Below are 22,045 nucleotides of genomic sequence, written 5' to 3'. Positions count from 1 at the left end.
GTCTTTACCCTGCCTCACTCCCGTCTTTGAAATGGCTGTGCTCTTCTCAGTGCTAAAGCTAAATTCCCCACCTTAATCCGTCATTCCAAGTCTTCTTACTTTCTAGACACCTTTGCTGTCCAATCAACTATTTCTTGCATCGTTTGTATCCAGACACCTTCTGTCCTTTATTCAAATGTCAAATGATCCCTTGACCTTACTATTGCTCCCTTTTATTTTTCTCATTTACTTTCACTACCCAAATTTCTTCAGGAAAATATCTACATATTTTGTCTCTGCTTTTATTGTCAGTTAATTTCTTCATGAAGACTGTTGATGCGGGTGTTATAATTATTACCTTGAAACTCTGCTTGGTGATTCTTTTATTTTTCCTCTCTCTAATACAGACGGACACCACACACACACACATGCTTACTTATTTATAATCATCAAAATCATTCATTAATTTTTTTTTTCTTGAGAGTTTACTGTGTGTTGGGTTCTGCTAAGAATTGAATATACCATTGGGGAGGGAGGTAGGAGGGGGGTCCAGGATGAGGAACACATGAACACCCATGTCTGATTCATGTCAATATATGGCAAATCCCACTACAATATTGTAACTTAATTAGCCTCCAGTTAAAATAAATAAATAATATTTTTTTAATTAATGCAGATATCATGAGGAGTAGACTTGCAAGGCTCCTGCCCTCAAGGTATAAACAGTCTGATGAGGATGGCACTAGAACAAACAAGAAAACAAACTCAAAACAGAGTACTTATGGGTTGTGAAAATACCGCTGGGAAAAGAACCGGCTAACAGAGAACCACTGAAGTGAGGGGAGGAGATGGGTAACTTGAAATCTGAGGTCTCTGTGGCTGTGTTCCCATTGAAACTGAGAGATGAGAAAGCAGCAGCCAGTTGAGGATGAGGTACAAGGCTTTGTAGGACTAGCATATCCTGGATGGTCTCCTGGGTTGAGAAAAGCCTGGCCCCTGTAGGAACCGTCAGTGTCCACGGCTCTGGTGTAACAAGCAGGGAGAGAGGCCGTGGAAGAAGCTAGTGAGGTAGGGAAGGGTCAGGGGCGCCCTGAGGGGCCAATCAGGAATTTAAAGGGTGAGACAGGATCAGATTTGTATGCAAAGATCTCTCCCAGTGCTTAAGCCTCACCTTCTCAGACAGGCTCTCCTTAAGCATACACACCCAAGGCCACACTCCTTTCTTCGGAGCACTCGCATCAACTATGATGACTATATCTTCATTAGTATAAACTCATGGTGCAAAACCTCACCATCTTCACTTCTGTTCACCTCTGTACCCCCAGAACACAGAACTTGGCCCATGCTGACTGCTGAGCACATATATGCTGAGCAGATGAATGAATGAATGATTCTACCTCATCAGTCTTCTGTGCTATTTTCGACAGTGTAACCTTGCTGAGCCTCAGCGATCTTATCTATTAATATGAAATAGAAGTAAATGGGGATAGTGAATGATCGATCAGTCGCTTGTTATTATCAATACTCGCTCTGCTCTTCCCACGGCCCCTGTTTTCACTCCCATTCTCTTTCTGTATTTCCTTTTCTTTTAAATGCCAGCCCTGCTTGTCTCACTGCCTACTCCACATCTCGCCAGATGCTCTCAGTTAAAACTCAGTCTTTTCCCTCCCACCTCCTCATCTCTGCTTGGGAGTGCAGACGTGTCCTCATCTCATTAACCCTTCCAGCCAGTGCAGCCCAACAACTCCCCTTTGTCCCCCGTAGCACCAGGGAGAACGATGTTCACGGAGGTTGTTGCAAGGGCTTTGGCATCTGAGATCACTGAGCTGGAGCCTAGACTCTGCCAAGCGTTAGCTGTGGGACATTACCACATGTTATTTATCTTTGCTAAGCCTCACTTTCCCCATCTATCAAATGGGAATGCTATAGGCTTCCCTAATGGTTCAGCAGTAAAGAAGCCCACATGCCAGTGTTGGAGACCCAGATTCGATCTCTGGGTCGGGAAGATCCCCTAGAGAAGGAAATGGCAACCCATTCTTGCCTGGGAAATCCCATGCACAGAGGAACCTGGCAGGCTACATACAGTCCACGGGGTCACAAGAGTCAGATTCAACTTAGCGACGAAACCACCAAACCTTAGTGCCTATATCTCAAAAGTTTTTATGAGAATTAAGTGAAATGATAAATATAAAGCCCTTGGCTCATTGACTGCCAGTAAATGTACAGTAAATGATGATTTTTACTTGCTTTATCATAAAAATTGACAAACCAAATATTATGGATTGTTTACCATCATTCTTACACCATTTGACCATGATCCCAGACAGGGACCTGCCTTTCATCTGTGTGTCTCAGCACTCCCCATTACATCTGGCTCATCAGAGGTGCTGAATCACTGCTCGAGGAATGACTCACTTCATTAATGAAGTCCTTGATGACAGAGAATGTGTATTAAATCATTTCTGTGTCCCTTGATGGTGTTTAGCAATGCAATTGGTTAATTCATATTTTTCAAGTAAATAAATAGAGGAATGAGTGAATGAGGGATTGAATTAATAATGAAATTTGCTAAGTAACACGTTGAATGGAAGCAAATTAGTAGATATGAAAGGACTTTGGGGAAAGGGTAAAAGCGCTGTACTCATACTAAAGGCAAGTCCTTGGTGGCTATTGTGATTCTCCCCTGGTTCCCTGGCTTATTTACATTGTCAGTTTCCCTTCACATAAAATCACAGGAATGGAGGAAGCTGTCTCTTCTCCTGTATATCCTCTGCCTCTCATCTGTCACCCTCCTTTCGTGCTAGCGTTGTTCACTCTCCTACCTCCTCACTGAAATTGAAGGGGTGCATCTGTGGAGGAGGAGGGAGGCCCAGGTTTGCACTCTTCTCTTACCGTTGGGTCACACTCCACAGCAAGTCAGTGTTGAGTCGATTTTCTTGTGCAGAGATGGATTTGCACAGATCCATCACTAAGCTCCTGTCCTGTGCATTTGTGAGCAAAGATGGGTGTCTAGCAGTATCTGGTGCAGGCTTTGCCCGTAGGCAGGAGTAGGAGAGACTAACAGGCTTTCAGGAGGATTGAACTTGAGACCCTGGCTGCATTAGCCCAGAGTGAGAAATCAACCGAGCCTGCAGATACAGAGTCCAGAGAAAAAATAAGGAAGGAAACTTACATTTAGAAAGTGACAACTGTATGTCAGTCATTGTCCTGAAACTATGTTTATTCATTTATTCTTCTACAGCCCTAGGAAGAAACAGGCAGGTACTATTACCACAATTTCACAGGGAAAGAAAGTGAGGGCTGAAAAGGGTAAGTATCTGGTCAGTTTCACACCGCTGGCAAGGAGCTGAAGTCCAGACCTTGGACTTGAAGGGGGATCTGACTCCAGAGCCCACCCACAAAATCTGAGCCTTTTGGGGTAATTTATGTGAACGACTGAAGGCCCAGGTGTGTCTGCAGGAGACTCTGCTGGCAGGGGCTCCTCTCCCCGGTCTGCTCTCAATGTCCACAGAAGCTGCCGGGGGTTAAGAGAGGTGGCAGAGAGCAACTCTGAGTCCTACCAGCCATCTGACCCCCCCTCGCTCGGCCCCCACAGGAAGTGTTGCAGTAGTTGTGGCAAGGTGTGTGAGTTTGTGAATGAGTGTGTGTGTCAGCTACACAGACACTTGTATGTATGCATGCGTGCATGTATGTATGGGGGTGTATCTGTATCTGTGAGTGAATTTATAAACGTATGAAAATCTCAATGCTGTATGTGCTATGCTGTGCTTAGTAGCTCAGGCATGTCCGACTTTGTGACCCCATAGACTGTATCCCGCCAGGCCCTTCTATCCATGGTGATTCTCCAGGCAAGAATACTGGAGTGCGTTGCCATGCCCTCCTCCAGGGGATCTTCCCGACCCAGGGATTGAACCTATGTCTTTTATGTCTCCTGCATTGTCAGGCAACTTTTTTACTATTAGCGCCACCTGGGAAGCCCATTATGTTAATGATACCTAGTAATAAACTATTAGGAGTGGACCATCTCAAGTAGGATCTGACAGCTTTATGGAAGGGGGGTGTTTATCCTGGGACAGCATTGTGGGATGATCCAAAATTCAAAGTGATACATGCAGCCAGTGGAATAAGTGTCCCAAGCCCAGGGGTCAAACCCAGGTCTCCCGCATCAAAGGCAGATTCTTTACTATCTGAGCCACCAGGGAAACACATGAATACTGGAGTGGGTAGCCTATTCCCTTCTCCAGGGGATCTTCCCAACCCAGGAATGGAACCGGGGTCTCCTCCAATGCAGGTGGATTCTTTACTGGCTGAGCTACCAGGGAAGCCACAATTTTGTATAATTCTGTTTTAATGAAAGTGGCCCACTGAAATCAAAATGACAAAAAAAAAAAAAACCACGAATATACACCTTATATAATTATAATGAAATTTGGAATATCTTAATTCATCAATAAAGGGAATAGGAAGGAACTCAATATGCTTTGTCCCTCATTATTATTCAGAAATTTAAAAAAATGGGTTCCAGTGCATCCTTAGTCTAGATTGTAATTTCTGTTTTTTAATGGCAATCATTTTGTATAGAAAACCAAACTCATTTGTAAAGATTGACAGAGAGTGTGAGTGTGCATATGTTAGGTCTGCAATTCTCAAGCTATTGTGTGCATTAGAACCAGCTGCCTAACTTTCAAAAAATACTGATGCCTGGCCCCACCCTAGATAGGTGGATGGGAGCAACCAAAGTTTAAGAAGCATTGTGCCCACGTGTGGTGTGAGTCTGATGTACCACAGAGTTTGGGAACCATTATGCCAGACAGCACTTATGAGAGATGCAGGGATAAATGAGATTAAGTAGCTATAAGCAGTGCAAGGACACCCAAAGAGGAAGACAGGTGACTTTAATACCACATGGTACATCACAGACTGTCCAATGAAAACACAGGCAAAGGAGCAGGTAATTCTTGGACATTATAGATAACATTTGCCCTCACCGGCACCTAGAAGCCAGCGGTGGGCAAGCCAGGTCAAAACACAGACAACATCCTTGTCTGTAGACCTGGCGCTAGTTTTGTGCATTTTCTCAGTAGCTCTATGCCCATGGTAGTGAGAGGAGGCAAGGCATAGGGCAAAGTGCGGGCTCTGTGATCCATGATAACACTCACCTGTGCCCTTGCTGGCTGAGTGACCTTAGGCAACTGACTTAGCCATGCTCAACCTTGGAAACCTGAGCGTAATAACTATACAGCTGTGTGGCTCCCCGGGTGGTAGTGAAAGCGTGTGCTGATGTGTGTGCAGCACTGAACGTGTGCCTGCCTGGCACGAATGTCAGCTACTATTTCCAACTTTTTTCTGACCCACTCAAGATTTTCTCCTTCTGCTTTATATAATCTTTGATCTCAGAATATACAGGGGAACTGCAAGTCTCTAGGCCAGCTTTCCCCAACTGAGGACATATGGACTCAGCCTTCTAGGATGCTCCCTGAGTCTGCTGAAGCAGATGCTTATCCTTTCTCCCCATAAGGCAAGTGACAGGAATCAAGTTACAATGTCTTCCGCAAACCTGGGGCCCATGCCCATGTTTCCTCACTGCTGTAATTCTCTGACATGCTTTGTGTTGACAAGAAAGGTTAAGTGTGGATTCTGTATTTATATGTACAGTATCTGTGTGTATATGGGTGTATGGGTTTCCCTGGTGGTTCAGATGATAAAGAATCTGCCTGCAGTGCGGGAGACCCATGTTCTATCCCTGGGTCAGAGAGATCCCCTGGAGAAGGAGATGGCTACTCACTCCAGTATTCATGCCTGGAGAATTCCACGGACAGAAGAACCTGGTAGGCTACCGTCCATGGGGTCTCATTAGCATTCTACAGAGTGTATTAGCATTCTACAATGAACAAAACCAATAGGATATAGAATATAAAGAAGGATGTAAGGCCCTGGCTCATGTGATTATGGAGGCTGATAAGTCCCAAGGTTTGCAGTCAGCAATCAGGAAACCCAGGAGACCCAATAGGGTAGTTGCATATGAGTCCAGAGGCCTGAGATCTAGAAGAAGTGAACGGTGTAGTCCTAGTTGGCTCAAGACCCAGGAAAAATCATTGTTTAACTTTGAGCTGAAAGGCAGAAAAATTGGATGTCTCAGTTTGAAGCCATCAGGCAGAAGGCATTCTCTCTTACTTTGGGGAGGGTGAGTCTTCTAATCCTATTCAGACCTTCAGCTGATTGGTTGAAGCCCACCAAGATTTTGGAGGGCCATCTGCTTTACTCAGTCTACCAATTCAAATGTTAATCCCATTCAAACATCCTCACCCCAATACACAGAATAATGTGTGACCAAATATCTAGGCACCCTGTGGCCCAGTCAAGTGGGCTCATAAAATTAACCATCATGCTGTGTGTATTTGTCTTCACTGCCACTTTTGAGGGTCAAGGTTGTATTCCTGAATTCCAGAATTTGGGGGGAAAGTCACAACATGTGTTTGTTATTGTGATTTTCAAATTCATTTTATATACTTCAAAGTTTCTTGAGCAGAAAGCCTCTTCAAGTTTTAGAACCTACATTCCAGACAAGATGTGAGTATTAACAGCCGATATTTATCCAGGACTAACTATATCCAAGGTTATTATAAGTTTTTACAGATATTAGATTGCTTCAGTTCAGTTCAGTTCAGTCGCTCAGTCATGTCCGACTCTTTGCGACCCCATGAATCGCAGCACGCCAGGCCTCCCTGTCCATCGCCAACTCCCAGAGTTCACTCAGACTCACGTCCATCAAGTCAGTGATGCCATCCAGCCATCTCATCCTCGGTCGTCCCCTTCTCCTCCTGCCCCCAATCCCTCCCAGCATCAGAGTCTTTTCCAGTGAGTCAACTCTTTGCATGAGGTGGCCAAAGTACTGGAGTTTCAGCTTCAGCATCATTCCCTCCAAAGAAAGCCCAGGGCTGATTGCTTAATCCTGTTCAATTGGTGAGGTGGGTACTATTATTTGTTGAGGCAGTCCGAGTGTGGGTTGGAAAAGAATTTCCAGACATAGCATATTACAGAAAGGAGTGAGTTTATTAAGAACAAAAAGCAGATATAAAGTGGGCATTGTGAGCACAGTGGGCCAACCTCCTGAAGGACCAGGGAGAGCTGACAGTTTTCGTGGGTTAGTAACCAATTTTTATAGCCTCAAGATAGAGAAAATTCCTGCTGGAAGGTTGATGTTAGGTGATTGTTCGGGGCGCTATAGGGTGTTTACTGGAGTGGGCATCTTTGCCTAATTGGAAGTCAGGAAGATTGTTAGTGATGATCAGCGAGGGTTTTGGCAAGATTACAGAGGCTCAGTCAGCTTCGGAGGTGACCTTGGTTCTGGACTCTGCTTCTGTGGCCTTGGTGCACTGCCTTGCACCTGTGGCTTTGGGGCAGGACTCAACATTGTTATCCCATTTTATGTGTAAGAAAACTGAGCCACCGAGAGGCAGGATCTATGTCAGGTTTTCACCATTCTATCTTTAAATGAGATGACATGTTAAACATACACAAGCACACGTATCAACTCAGTTCAGTTCAGTTCAGTCGCTCAGTCACGTCCGACTCTTTGCAACCCCATGGACAGCAGCACGCCAGGCCTCCCTGTCCATCACCAACTCCTGGAAGTTACTCAAACTCATGTATGCAAAACTCAAGCACACATATGCAAAAGAGCAAATATTGCAAAAATAAGGTTGATTAAAAATGAAAAATCAAAGATTGTTAAGTGTCTGAAATGTATACACAGTTTGGTCAGCAGCATAAAGTTACGTATGCTCAACTCAGGATTCCCACTCTGCATCTGAAGAAACAGAGGCTCTAAGGTAGTCTCACTTGCTTGAGGTCCTAATAGCAGAAGGAGGTTGAACTTGTAACTTCCATCTAGGGCTTCTCCCCTTAGATCTCATTGCTTGGAGTCCAAGGGTGAGTCAAGAAGGGATAATTCTAGACAGGAGCACAAGCTATTTCTGCCTAATTACTGGAAGGAGGGGCAAGTACTGGGCACAGGAGCAGGTGGGTGGGTGGATGTGGTGGGGTCAGCTTTTAATCTGACTGCCTCTGTTTTCCCAATTATGTAGGAAGCAGACCATTAGCTGAGGGTGAGGATGGGGGAGGAGGTTTTGGAGGTGTAAGGAGAAAAATAAGGTATGAGATAATGATCTTGAAAGTGGGAGGGAGAGCAGACAGGGAAGATATGGTTTGATCTGTAGGCAGTATGCAGAGCCCACTTGAGGTCAGTGGTGTAGGATTTAAAGGGAGACCAATCAGCATGGTTGCCAGCAACATTCTTTTGTGCAGACACAGAAATGGAAGCCACGGGGTCACTGGGTTTAACCAGTGTTGGAGTGTTTCAGACAAGTATGATGAAGCAATGGAGGGCGAGAGAGTTGAGGTTCCTTGAAAGGGTGATTACAATAATGGATCACAGAATTTAATTTGAGTAAAGAGGAAAGAGGGTACATAAGGTGGGTGAGGGTCAATAAAATGGTGGTTAGATGAATGGATTTTAAGGCTCAGATGGATAGAAAATATTCTGCGGATATAGGAGGGATGAAATGGGAGGGCAGGAAGTGATGGTCAGATACTGGGATTCTTGAAGCTGTGACCAAGGAGAGGTTGCAGATATTGGCAATCTAGGCTATGATCATGGGAGTGAGAGTGGGGGACAGGATCGTTTGAGGAGAAAAGTCAAGGCAGTGAATGGTTTGAGAATTGGAAAGATTGTTTTAATGGCTACTGAAGTCAACAAAAATTATGAAGGGAGCCACCCTCTGAACTGTGGAGGGAAGGTGGGGGTGGGGTGGTGTTGGCATGCCTGGGGCAAGAGGAGGAAGTGGATAGGGTCGTCTGATGGCAAAAGTCAATGACCTTAACCACAGACATGAGGTTAGTAAGTTGCAATGGTAGGTTTTAACCCTACTCAGTCTGGCTCCACGGTCACACTCCAGCTGCTTTGCTAGTTACCGACAAGTATGTTATTTTTCTGCAGGAAAAAACCTCTAAGTAAACTCATTTACCTATTAATAGGTAATAAATAATGAATAAAATCACACCAATATTTCATTTTTCTTTACATGAGATTTACATACTTAAAGATAACACAGTTGGAAAAGACAGCCTGTCATCACACTTTATGTTTAAAATGTAATGTTAGACATGGATTTTCTATTTACCAAATGGGAATGTTAATTATAATGAACAATAATATTTACTGAGTTTGTTCAGTGTGGCCAGCACTGTGTGAAGTCTATACACGCTCACTTAACAGCTCTAGGTGCTATTTTATCCTCATTTTTATAGCTTTAAAAACCAAGACTGAAAAAATTAAGTCTTATCTGACAGTGGACTGCCTCATGCAGGATCTGTCCAGCCCGAAACCTCATTTGCAGTGTGGCCTGGTTCATTACCAAGTACCTGCTGTGTGTTGGTTCCACGGTGGATAGTGAGGATGTGGCAAAGATGATGGTAGTCTTTTATATCTGATGAGGGGACCATATTAACTAAATACATAACTCATTGATTATATTTATAGGTTCTATAAAGGAAAGTGCAGGGTGTGCTTTATATAGCAAGGGAACATAACCCAGTCTTAGAGGGGAAGGTCTATTTTGGGAAGTAATTTTTAGGCTAGAATTAAAGAATAGTGTAAGTTATCCAAACAAATGAGAGAGGAAAACAATTCCAGGTAAAGAAACAACATCTGCAAAGGCCTTCAGGCCCTCAAGTGTCCTGTAAGAACACTAGTCATCATTATTCTTATCATTTAACTTCTGATAAAGGGCTTCCCTGTGGCTCAGAGGATAAAGTGTCTGCCTGCAATGCAGGAGACCCAGGTTCAATCCCTGGATCAGGAAGATACCCTGGAGAAGGAAATGGCACCCCACTCCATATTCTTGCCTAGAGAATCCCATGGACAGAGGAGCCTGGTGGGCTACAGTCCACGGGGTCGCAAAGAGTCGGACACAACTGAGCGACTTCACACACTCACACTCATAGCTTTACCAGATATGTGAGAAATCAGCCATTCCAGCTCTTATTCCTCCCAGAACTGGTGCCGATGTGAAGACAGTGGCACATAATAATCTCATGTTATCATCATGGTAAATTGAGGTGTGGAATGTTTCACCCAACTGCCTAGCTGGAAAACTCATTTTTACCAATTTTCTCTTCACCTTTTCTCCTGGATATCTCTCAAACTACCTTTGCCCAGAAACTTTTTAAAAAAATAAACCTCTATTCTCTTTGTTTCACTGTTCCTTCCTTGCAAATGCATTTACTATCTAAGAACAGGAACATTTTTCTCAAAAGCCCTCACATTGCATGTGGATATGACAACCTATACCAGAATCCCAAAGTGTTGTGACTGGCTGGGGGGAAACTTGAAACCATGCTTCCACTGGAAATCTAGCCTGGTGTGGGCCAGAAGCAAGCTTAAAAGGATGTGCTTTCATTGGACTATGAATACATTATTTTCATCTGTAAAATGATCTCTTTAAGGATAGGTAGAAGAATATATGAGTTCAGAAGATGCTCCTTGTTTTTAAAAGTCCATCGTGAAATGCCTTTTTCATCATTGCCCAGGTGAAATATTCTTTCCATACACTGAGCTGTGTGCACACACATACATAGGTATATACATACATGTATTCTCTCTCACACTCTCTATCCCCTCACCTGTTTTATGTCTGTTTATTATCCTCTATCCATCTATCATCTGTATCTCTCCTCCTCGTTCATTCCCAGGTGCTAAGTCTTAAGTCCTCCGCAAGGAAACCCATCACCAGACAATGCTCACCAGAAACTTTCAAGTTCCCTTCCCAAGGTGCCACTGTTAGGTGGAAAGCTGGGCAGTGGTTTAATCCCTAACTCGGGTCTGACTCTTGCGACCTCATGGACTGTAGCCTGCCAGGATCCTATGTCCATAGGATTTTCCAGGCAAGAATACTGGAGGGGATTGCCATTTCCTTCTCCAGGGGACCTTCCCGACTCAGGGATCAAACCTGGGTCTCCTGCACTGCAGGCAGATTCTTTACCAAGTGAGCTACCAGGGAAGCCTGGAAAGCTGGGACTAGCATTTAATCAAGAAGCAAATTTTGAAATACTCTTATCCAGAGCAGGAGTGGTCCCTTTCTGCCCTAGGAGAACGGATGTGAAGGGATCATCCCATCGGTCTGGCCATGCTGGATTCCACTCATGCAATTGGGTCTAGGCTGTGTGGTGGAAGGAATGCCCAAGCAACCAGTCAAGCCAAGTCAAGGCCACGACCAACTTCTGGGCTAACCAGAAGGAAAAACTAAAGGTAAAAACCCTGTGATAGCTGATATGTCTTGGGAAAGAGGAGCAAGAATTGAGGAGAGAAACTGAAAGCTTAGAAATTTCTAGTGCTTAATGAAACCTCTGCATAAACTGTTTAGTATTATGTAAGACAGGGCAGAGAAGAAAAGGCAAAGATGAGATTACGAATAGCTCTCAGCCTGTCCAGTTTGCACATGTGTCCCAGTGGCTGATGTCTTGCTATGACAGTGGGGCTTCTCTGTGGTGCAGATTATGTTTCTGCTCAGGGTAGTGGACCCCAGATGGCTCCTGTGCTGGCCTGAGAGGCCCCTGAATCTGGGCCATCTGTAGCTGCCCACCATGGAGGACCATCTTCAGGGTCTTGATTTGTCAGACTGGCGATATTGACAAACAAGCTCTATTCTGACTTCCAATTCTGCTAATTTTCCTAAACCAAGATGTGACTGAGTTGCCCAGTGCAAGACAGAGAATATTGCAGGCCACATTACCTAAGCTGGAGTCAAAAGGCTCAGGTTTTCTTCCAATTACAGTGTTCAGTCCCCTGCCCCGCATCTGGCCTGACGCTATCCTTGGGCTCCGAGATGGGTACTCTTTCCACAAAACTAATGTCAGCGTAGTCTGTTCTGTAATGCCACTCATTTCTGGTGGGAGGCCGAGCTCTTGCCACCACGAGCAGATGGAACCTGAGCTGGAAACGATTGTTTTGTTTGACACTTGCCGTCCTCCCGGCTCTAGCCCTGGAAATCAAAGGAGAGTTGAAGCTGTTTAGATGCCTTTGTGTCCCTGGCCCCAGAGACTGGTCCGGGTTCCTCATCTGATCTGAGATAGATCTAGCAGTTCTTCCATGGATTATTGTTTTCGTGGATGGGCAGTGTCTCTCTGTGGCCTGAGCTTGTAAAGACATGAGTTGGAGCTATGAGAGGCCAAGTCTCCACCGCGTGCATGAGCCATTTTGAAACAATGGTCTGATAGAGTGAGAAACACAGAAGAGGGACAATTACTAGGGCCTCTAGACCTGTTGCCAGGCATCCCCGTGGTAGCTTCCATCTGAGCTTGGAGATGGGTATGTGTCTTGGGCTCACATGCAGAAAGCCCAAGGCAAAGGCCTCTTCCTCTTTCAGTTGGTCTCAAGTAACTCAGCTCTAAGTGTTTTCGGCACTTTTAGGTCTAGCTCTTCATCACTTAGGGATTCCCAGGTGGCTCAGTGGTAAAGAATCTGCCTGCCGATGCAGGAGAGGCAGAAGACTTGGGTTTGATCCCTGAGTCAAGAAGGTCCCCTAGAGGAGGAAATGGCAACCCACTCCAGTATTCTTGCTGGAAAAATCCCATGGACAGAGGAGCCTGGCAGGCTACAGTCTGTGAGGTTGCAAAGAGTCGGACATGACTGAGTACACATACTTCATCACTTCACCTTGTCTTTTCCTAGGAGGCCCCCTGTGGCCTCTCCACTCACATGCACCAGGCTCCCCTCTGCTACCCCACCACGCACCACCGACACGCCCGGCACCCAGGGTGAGTGATCTGCGGCTGCCAGGACCACTTAGCTTATCTGCTCCGGTCCCATTTCTCTTCCTTTTTACTCATTCCCTGCTATTTGTCTGGGTGTGCGTGTGTTTCTTCAGAAAGACTGTAGATTCCTTTGAGAGCAAGAATCTCTTTATGCCAGCTCCCGTTGCCTAGTATCACAGTTTACACACAATAGGCCCTCCATAAATATTTGCTAAATAAATCAAATAAGAATCCCCATCTCCCTGACAGATCATCCCTGACTCATGGGAAGGAAAGAAGTCAATTCTCTTTTCCTTCCTCGCTGAAGCAATTTGCAGACTCGCTGGCTTCTCTTCCCTCTCACAGTGTGCCCTTCTCCTCTCTGCATCTCAGGTCAGTGCTGTAGAGTCCCTGTGAAGTGGGGCCCCGGTGAGAGGTGGGAGCCGGGTTTGTCTCCCACACGCATCACTGGCTCCTCTCCAGACAACACAAATACATTTACAAGCTGAGTTACAGCCTGGTGTGGTACTGTGTTTGCCTCTGAAGGGAAGACACTGCTTCCTCATTAAAAGCTTGGGAATCTCCTTTTTGTAGTATTTATATTGGATTCAGGTAACTAGTACATTTCACTTATGTTACAGATGTTTGTATGGCACTCACTGAATGCCGGACGCTGTTCAGAACACTTTAATCATAGTAACTAGTTCCACCTCATGACAGCCTTGCCAGGTTGATAAAGTTATTACTCTCAGCCTCATTTCACAGATGAGGAAATGGGGACACAGAGTGATTAAGGGACTTGGTCAAGGTCACACAGCAATTGATCGCTAAGCTGGCATTGGAGTAGGCAGGCCAGAACCCACTTCCTACCCACGGTGTCCCGCTGCCTGTCCCTGTGACCAGGGTGGGGTCCAGATGGTGCATCTGAGTTGCCTTCCTTGACACCCGGAACTCTTGAGAGCAGGAAGTTCTGTTTGCCCTATCTGACTGCACGTCACGGTGTGCTTAATCAGTGTTTCTGAGCTCACTGATTCTTTACCTATGGCTTGAAAACAGGTTTATTTATATTATTCTATGTAGTTAATTGTCCACACTGTAATCAATGCTAGTCTAAAATTTGGCTCCTCAAAATATATTTTCAAACAACCAAGGAATCATGCCAAGAATTAACGCTAATTACACACTATACCCATTTTGAGTACTGGAGATGACTTGAAGGCAAAACGTGTGTTGCATAAAATTACTCAACGGATAGTAAATAAAATATGATTTTGTCCAAAGGAGAGATAAAGTTGCAGGTCCCTTTTCTCTTTTGGAAATTCACAAAATACCTAGTGCCTTCTCTAGGTATCTAGGATCAGATGGGACATTTTTTTCCCTCCTAATTTTTAGTCTTTTTCTTGAATTAGTATTTTTTAGTTGCTCTTAAGCCACACTTACTGTTCAGCAAAAAAGAATCAGATTCAAACCCCACTCTGTGGGTTTACCTCCAATGAACAAAACAAACATGAAAAACACACGTGGGCTATTTATTTGATGCAGAGGTTATTCATAGTATGGTGTCTGAATACCTTTTAGAGCCAATTCTAGTGGCCTCAGGGTATTTCTAAGTTGAATTCCAGGAATAAAGTGTTTATAAATAGTGAGCATAAAAAAGGCGTGCACTCCTCCCTGCCACTCCTTTATAGAGACCCAGTGGCCTCACTCTGCAGCTACCATCTCCTTCAAGTAGTTAAGTGGTTAGCTGGTTGGGTTAAGTTGGGGTCTCAACCCTATCAGACCCAACACCCTATCTTATGACAAAGTTAACTTTTTTTAAATAATCTGTAAATGAAATCATATATAATAAAGTCTAAATATATAAAAATTTAAAATAATATGAAGTGGTAACAGTAATTAAAAGAGAAGTGATAATAAATAATTTATAGTAATGTAGCTATTTTAATGTATAAATTCTCTGCAGTATTACAATAGGAGAAATAAAGTCGACAGACATTTGCACCTGATGTAGAGTCCCCATAATATGAAATGTGAAGTAATATGTAACACACAATGTATATAAGAGCAATTAGGCTGATATAGACATGCTGTATTGGTGACTCAAAGACCATGAGCAACACTGCAAACGATGTGATTGTCCAAAATTATGAACAAATCTTGGTAAAATTTCCAAGTAATCTTATATAATCGTCTCTTAATTTACATGATAGTTATACATCTAGACAGTTCATCTTGTATTAAAATAGTACAAGCTGCTTTGTGCTTGTGGGTAAATGGAGTTAGCGTCTAGGCTGAGATAATAATAAGCAGGTTTTTACCTATGCAAATGTGCAGCAAGACATTCAAAAGTTTGCAGGGCCTGGGGGAATTTTTTGTCATGCAGGGCTGTCCTGAACACTGCATGCCTGCAATACAGGAGACCCTGGGTCGATTCCTGGGTCAGGAGATCCACTAAATCAGGAAGATCTTGGGTCAGGAAGATCCCCTGGAGAAGGGATAGGCTACCCATTCCGGTATTCTTGGGTTTTCCTTATGCCTCAGCTGGTAAAGAATCTGTCTACAATGTGGGAGACCTGGGTTTGATCCCTGTGTTGGGAAGATCCCCTGGAGAAGGGATAGGCTACCCACTCCAGTATTCTGGCCTAGAGAATTCCGTGGACTGTATAGTCCATGGGGTTGCAAAGAGTCAGACACTACTGAGCGACTTTCACGCGCTAAATGCCAGTAATATCCTGCAGTCATTGTGTCATTGAATGACGACTGCCCTAAATTTTCCCTAAATGCCCTCTATTGTTGACACCATTGACAACAACTGGGTTAATTCCTAGTGTTGGATTTAGTCCCAAATAATTATGTCAATTTATTCTCCTGACTTTCTGTAGTCCTTGAAAGCCAAAGACATGTCTGCAGTAACATCCTCAGTAGTTAGGTTATTGGGTTGGTGTGATTGGTTATACATGGAGACTGTACATTCTGTGAGAGCAAGGGCCCAGTTCACTCTGTGAGTACCATACCTCTTATCCACACGAGGCTGGGCTTTATAAGTCTTCCTTGAAGGAGTAAATAATTTGGAAGTTGGACATCTGGGTTAGCAAAGAGATATATGCTACTGAAAAGAAATCGTTTTGGTGGTTTCAAGTATACGCTACATCCAAATGCTAGGGTGTGTGTGCATGCTCACTTGCTCAGTGTTTGAACCCTTCTCTCTTAGTCTCCTGCATTTGGCATGCGAGTTCTTTACTACAAGCTCCACCTTGGAAGTCTGCTCACTAGAGTGACTGGTGAAAAGAAAGTGTTAGTCGCTCAGTCGTGTCTAACTCTTTGCAACCCCATGGACTATAGCCCATCAGGCTCCTCCGTCCATGAGCTTTCCCAGGCAAGAATACTGGACTGGGTTGCCATTTCCTTCTCCAGGGGATTGTCCCAACCCAGAGATTGAGTCTCCCACATTGCATGCAGATTCTTTACTGTCTGAGCCACCAGGGAAGGTAGTTAAGTCTTTTTCAAAAATACCATGGTTGTTTCTGGTTGAATGAGTGACATGGTAATGACTGAAACCATCTAGAACCTGTCAAAAACCCAGGACCTTTAAGTCATTTTGAGGGAAAGGGAGCATGATGAGAGCCCCGTGTCAGCTATGGCTTTGGCCTAAAAGGTTTGCTTCATCTTCATGGTGTCTATGAAGCCACTATTAACAAGCCTATTTTTACAAGTGATGAAATTAGACTCAACAAGGCAAATAATCACCCAAAGGCAAACAGCTGACTCAACAGCAGAACAGAGTTTGAACCCAGAACTGTCTGATTCCAGAGGCTTTGTCTTTCCAAGAAATCATACTCCCCCTCTTTCTTCAGTGAGACAAAGCTAAGGATCTGTCAAATCTCTATCTGCTGCTAAGTCACCAAAGGGCCGTAAATTCTGGCTATGACATTATTATAATTTTTCTCTCTATGGAGTTCCAATTGTCATGTCTATTTATTCCACTTTCCTGGTAGGTCAGTGATTTTTGGATTGATACTGTTCTTAATTGAGTTCCAGCATTCTGTGTCTTGTGAACTCACAATAGTGGGAACCAGACTAGGTCCCCTCTGTCTTTGGGTCTCAAGAACCTTGGCGTGGTACTAGGCACAGAGTGGACATTCAGGGAATGTTTGTTGATTGACTTTAATTGTGTGCTGTTTCTGCTTTCAGGCCTTGGCCTTACACAATATTTCAGCGAGGCTTTGACCTGGTTTTGGGAGAACAGCCTTCTGATAAAATATTCAGGTAAGTGGTTGTCTAGGGATGTGCTTATGTAGGGATGTGTAGGTCCCATGTCCCGCTTCCCACTGAACTTTCTTTCCTAGTGGTAATTTTTAAAATGGGAAACACATGTAGTCATTCTACCCTCCCAGTAAGAGGAACCCTTGCCCCACTTCGTCCAGTGACAGCGTGGAGTGTGTGGAGGATGAATGGATTCTGTTGAGGTCCTGGCTTGCTTCCCTGCCTGCTCTGGAACCCCCACTCTTGGAACCCCCAGATTCCACACTTGTGAAACAGAACTGCGTCGCATGCCAGGCTCTATTGTTGTGAAGAATACATGAGATAATGTGGGGAAAGCCCCCGGCAAGGAAACTGGCAAAGAACAAGCAATTAATGTTAGTTTTTGCCTCTCCATTTTGCATCTAATTTGCACCTTCTGCATAAAGCCTTAAGTTGTTTAGAACGAATCCCTCCCACCTCTACCTCTGCCCTTTCTCAGCCATACTTCATTATTATTGTCTTTAATCTACCACCTTCCTCATCGAATTGGATGTTTCCAGTCTCTCCCAAATTTCTACCTACTTATTAGACAAGTCAGCAGGCAGAGGAAGAATTTGGGTGCCAGCCGTGAACTGTGGGATTTTCATAAAGTCTAATTCCCATCACACCTTAGCTGGAACACAAGTCTATCTCCAGGCTAAGACTGTATCTTCTTTATTCTGTGAGTCTATTTTTCACTTAATGTGCATCTGCTGAGTACCCAGTAAGTGCCAGAGATTGTGCTTGTGCTGCCCGTGTGGAATGAGTGCACCTCCCTTCATGAACAAGTCCTCTGGGAGAGGCGTAAATAGTCTTGCCCAAGTGTCTGATGTCAGAGGAGGCAGTAAGCTACTGCATGGCATGTTAGAGGAATGACGCGCAAAGAGAAAACTTGCTTCCTGTTCACTGCAGTCAGAGGGTGTGAACAGAGTCTTGCCTATTCCCTGCCCCAGCCCCCACTATCAGCCAGTCCCAGCCTTGATGCTAATCTTTATCCTGTATTTGCCTCCTCAAGCTGGCTCCTCTGCCTCAGCTTCTCCTGCTCCTTCTCTCTGTCTGGGAGAGACTGAGCTTGGCCACCACCACGCTCTCCTAAAGCGCTTTCTAGCTGGCAGTCCAGATTCACAGAACCGCTTTCTCCCAGAGCCTTTCCTGCCCTTTTCTCTTCCGAGTGTCTCTCCTGGGACAGGCTGGGTTATATTAATGGCCTTGGCTGCAGGCGGCTTTTGAAGATTTGTTCTACAAGAGATGTCAGCTGTATTCCTTAGACTATGACTCAAGCATTTAAACTTTCCAACAATGATTTATTATCGGGCAGACTTTTTTTTCCCTCCCTTTTTCCTGCCGCTTGTCTGTTGGAACCTTCGAAAGGTGATAAAGATAAGGCAGATGGGGAGTCTGGTGGGGGTTGACCAACATGGATGAGTTCCCACTCCCCTAAAAGTCAGAAAAACTAGGGGCTCCACGAAATTGCTGTTGGAGAAGAACCTGCACAAAAATCGTTTTCCTATTCCCATAAGCACCATCTGTTCAAGTTTGTTAGGTACCAACTGGATGTGATACCCACTTACGACAGAGAGAGTCAGTTATGTGGTTTGACCCATGCAGTCAACTATCTCAGAAGTCGGCGGGTTAATCCATAAGTGATTAATCATTTTGATCTTTAACATGACAGTAACTAGGCTCTCAGATGAGAACATTGGGTCATGATCTCCTTATTTCAGATACTTAGAATTTTAATCAGAACCTTCTGTGATCTGAGTAAACCAACTACCAGTGGCCACTCTGGAAAATTCTGTGATCTAGTCAGTGACTATAATTTCTTAAAGGAGCTAAATAACTATTTACTTGGTACTCTGTTCACTTATGATATAGAGTCTTGACAGATAGACCTTATATATGATATAGAGTCTCGGTGGGGCCAGGGCATGAATGTTTTGTAAAAGCACCATGGTAATTCCAATCTGTACCTGGGATTGATAAACACTGGCCTGAAGCTTCTCTAATCCATTGCATCAATCCACAAGACTTTCCACCTCCAAATTTCTATATATACTGACTTTAATATGTATTTGTCAATTATTTATTTCATGTTTATTTTTATTTTGTGTATTTGCTTCTCCAATGAAATGGTTGTCATCCTGAAGGGAGGGACGTACCCATTACGGTTTTAAATATTTGATATCTAGCACACCATTTTGAACAAGCATGTGCTCACTCAGTCACTCAGTCATGTCTGATTCTTTGCAACCCCATGGACTGTAGCCTGCCAGGCTGCTCTGTCCATGGAATTTTCCAGGCAAGAATACTGGGGTGGGTTGCCGTTTCCTACTCCAGGGGATCTTCCCAAGCCAGGAATAAGAACCATGTTTCTTGTATGTCCTGTATTGGCAGGTGGATTCTTTACCACTGGGCCACCTGGGAAGCCGTTTGAACATATAGGTGGTGGTTGAGTCACTGAGTCATGTCTGACTCTTGCTACCCCATGGACTATAGCCTACCAGGCTCCTCTGTCCATGGGATTCTCCAGTCAAAAATACTGGAGTGGGTTGCCATTTCCTTCTCCAGGGGATCTTCCTGACCCAGGAATTGAACCCAGGTTTTCTGCAATGCAGGCAGATTCTTTACCAACTGAGCTACAAAGGAAGCCCTTTGAGCAAGGAGGTTTTCAGTAAATATTTGTAGATGATCATTTCAAGTATTTCCTAATCAGATTGAGAAAAGAACTTGAAACCTAACCTTGGTAATCTGTAATCCCAAAGAATGCCTTGGGAGGGGTCCAAGCTAGACTCACAGGGTCCAGGGGAACCCTGAACCTCCGAGATGAGTCTCCTCAGACAACTTTCCTGGTGCTGAAGATGGTCTTTCTATGGTAGCTAGGATCACTCCATTCCACTAGACTCTCTGGTGGCAGAGATGAGTACAGACCAAATTTCTCTCTCAAAGACCATCCTCCCAAGTGTGTACTTGCATCCCTTGGAATAAGACCTCCTTCTGGAATGGCCTGCTCTCGGAAAGGGTGGAGATGCCAGGCTAAGAGCGACTTTTCAGTTTTCCCACATTCTGTTTCATGCCAAGCCACAGCGAGAGCACAGGCTTATTCCGTCCAGTGCTTTCTGGCAAACATTTGCTTCTGGACAGAAATTTCAAGCACCCGTTCAACAGGGCCATGTGCAGGGCTCAGTCCACAGCTGAGCCATCAACCGTGCTGGTCACCACCAGCTGTCATGCAAGAAGACCCAACCTGGGAAAGCATTCCAGATGTTCACCCAACTTCTGTTTGGTGGCTTTTTGAAGTCCTTCCTGCCAAATCCACATGGATGAGGGACATATGAGATTTTAGAAAGCAGCTTTTCTCTGACAGTTTGTTCTATATTTGGATTTTGGAGTCACTCAGTAGATTTTGCAGATAAAAGAAAACTTCAGAATTTCATAGGCATGAGCCAACATGGGCTGGAAAGCGGCTGTAAGCAACACTTGAGAATCAGGCTATCGCCTGTCTTTCCCACTTAAGGAGAGGTGACCTTGGGAGGTTGCTAAACTTTTTAAAATATTAGTCGTTGCCTTGGTAGAATGGGAGCAAACGACTAATCTCAGAGGGCAGCAGTGAGGATAAATGACACAGTCCTACAGAGCACCTGCCTTAGAAAGTTCTCAGTAAACGTTAGTCTCTACCCACACCTGACTTTGCTTCACCTACAGGACTTCTTCACCTTGACCCTACCAGAGAGTGGAGGTTTTCTTATTAACTTGGTAGAGTGTCCTGTTTCAGAAGCTGCTGTGCATTGAGGAAGATCTTTATCCTATCAAATCCAGGTCCATCTCAACCATTAAATGTATTCAAACCCAGCGATTAACCCATATCCTATTTTAAATGAACAAGAATTTCCACCACCTCCTCTATCTTTAAATTGGGAAATTGGGATTATATCCTCTAGCAGCCTGTTCAAACTAAAGAACATAACTAAATCTCTTGTTGATCAGTCAGTAAATATTCAACAAATGACCTTCCTGGGTCAGAAATTATGTTTGGCAGCGGGGAATACAAAGATGACAAAGAACTGTCCTCTGCCATCCAAGAGAGAATGTTTGTATGAATGGTGATGGACATGTGAAAAAGTGGGTATAGATCAGCATCTCTGGGTGATAAGGTACCACGTGCAGAAGAGAGTCCCTAACTCAGCCTAAGAGTGTGAAGGCCCTGGAGAGCTTTCAGGAAGAGGTGGGGCCTTCAGTTCAGTTCAGTTCAGTCGCTCAGTCGTGTCCGACTCTTTGCGACCCCATGAATCGCTGCACACCAGGCCTCCCTGTCCATCACCAACTCCCGGAGTTCACTCAGACTCACGTCCGTTGAGTCAGTGATGCCATCCAGCCATCTCATCCTGGGTCGTCCCCTTCTTCTCCTGCCCCCAATCCCTTCCAGCATCAGAGTCTTTTCCAATGAGTCAACTCTTCGCATGAGGAGGCCAAAGTACTGGAGTTTCAGCTTCAGCATCATTCCCTCCAAAGAAATCCCAGGGCTGATCTCCTTTGGCCTTAACTGAGTCTTAAAATGAGTCTGGCAAAGGAGAGGAAAGAAAATTCAGAAAGAAGGAGTATTAAGAGCAAAGGCAAAGAGATGAGAAAATCAGGACAACTTTAGGAGCCATAGTCCAACTGCACTGTAGGAGCAGAAAGTTTGAAGCGATTTTGGTGAAAGAAACCACTGGAGACTGACATCTTGGAGATGTGGACTGAGTTCTGAGGGTCTAAAGGAAAGGGTTAGTTGCTGAGTCACATCAGGCTCTTTATGACCCCTCCAGGCCCCTTTGCGCATGGAATTCTCCAGGCAAGAGTACTGGAGTGGGTTGCCATGCCCTCCTCCAGGGGATCTTCCAACCCGGGACTGAACCCAGGTCTCCTGCACACACGCACACACCCACCAAATGCCCTCCCCGAGCATGTGTGTGTGTGTATAGGAGGTGTGTGTATGTGTGTGTGTGTGTATGTGTGT

At 44.6% G+C, this 22,045-nt stretch overlaps 1 protein-coding gene across 1 annotated transcript in view; it reads left to right on the top strand.

Moving 5' to 3' along the window:
• The window catches only part of ASTN1 (astrotactin 1), a 368,181-nt gene that overhangs the window by 222,184 nt on the left and 123,952 nt on the right, over positions 1–22,045 (top strand). The window contains exon 9 of the mRNA XM_069546136.1: positions 16,963–17,037. Coding sequence (XP_069402237.1) covers positions 16,963–17,037 — 75 coding nt within the window. The remainder of the gene's footprint in view (positions 1–16,962; positions 17,038–22,045) is intronic.

This window comes from Ovis canadensis, chromosome 12, assembly GCF_042477335.2.
Source record: "Ovis canadensis isolate MfBH-ARS-UI-01 breed Bighorn chromosome 12, ARS-UI_OviCan_v2, whole genome shotgun sequence".
Taxonomy (NCBI): Eukaryota; Metazoa; Chordata; class Mammalia; order Artiodactyla; family Bovidae; genus Ovis; species Ovis canadensis.
The sequence above is the reverse complement of the archived record's forward strand: the minus strand, read 5'-3'. Positions and strand labels throughout refer to the sequence as shown.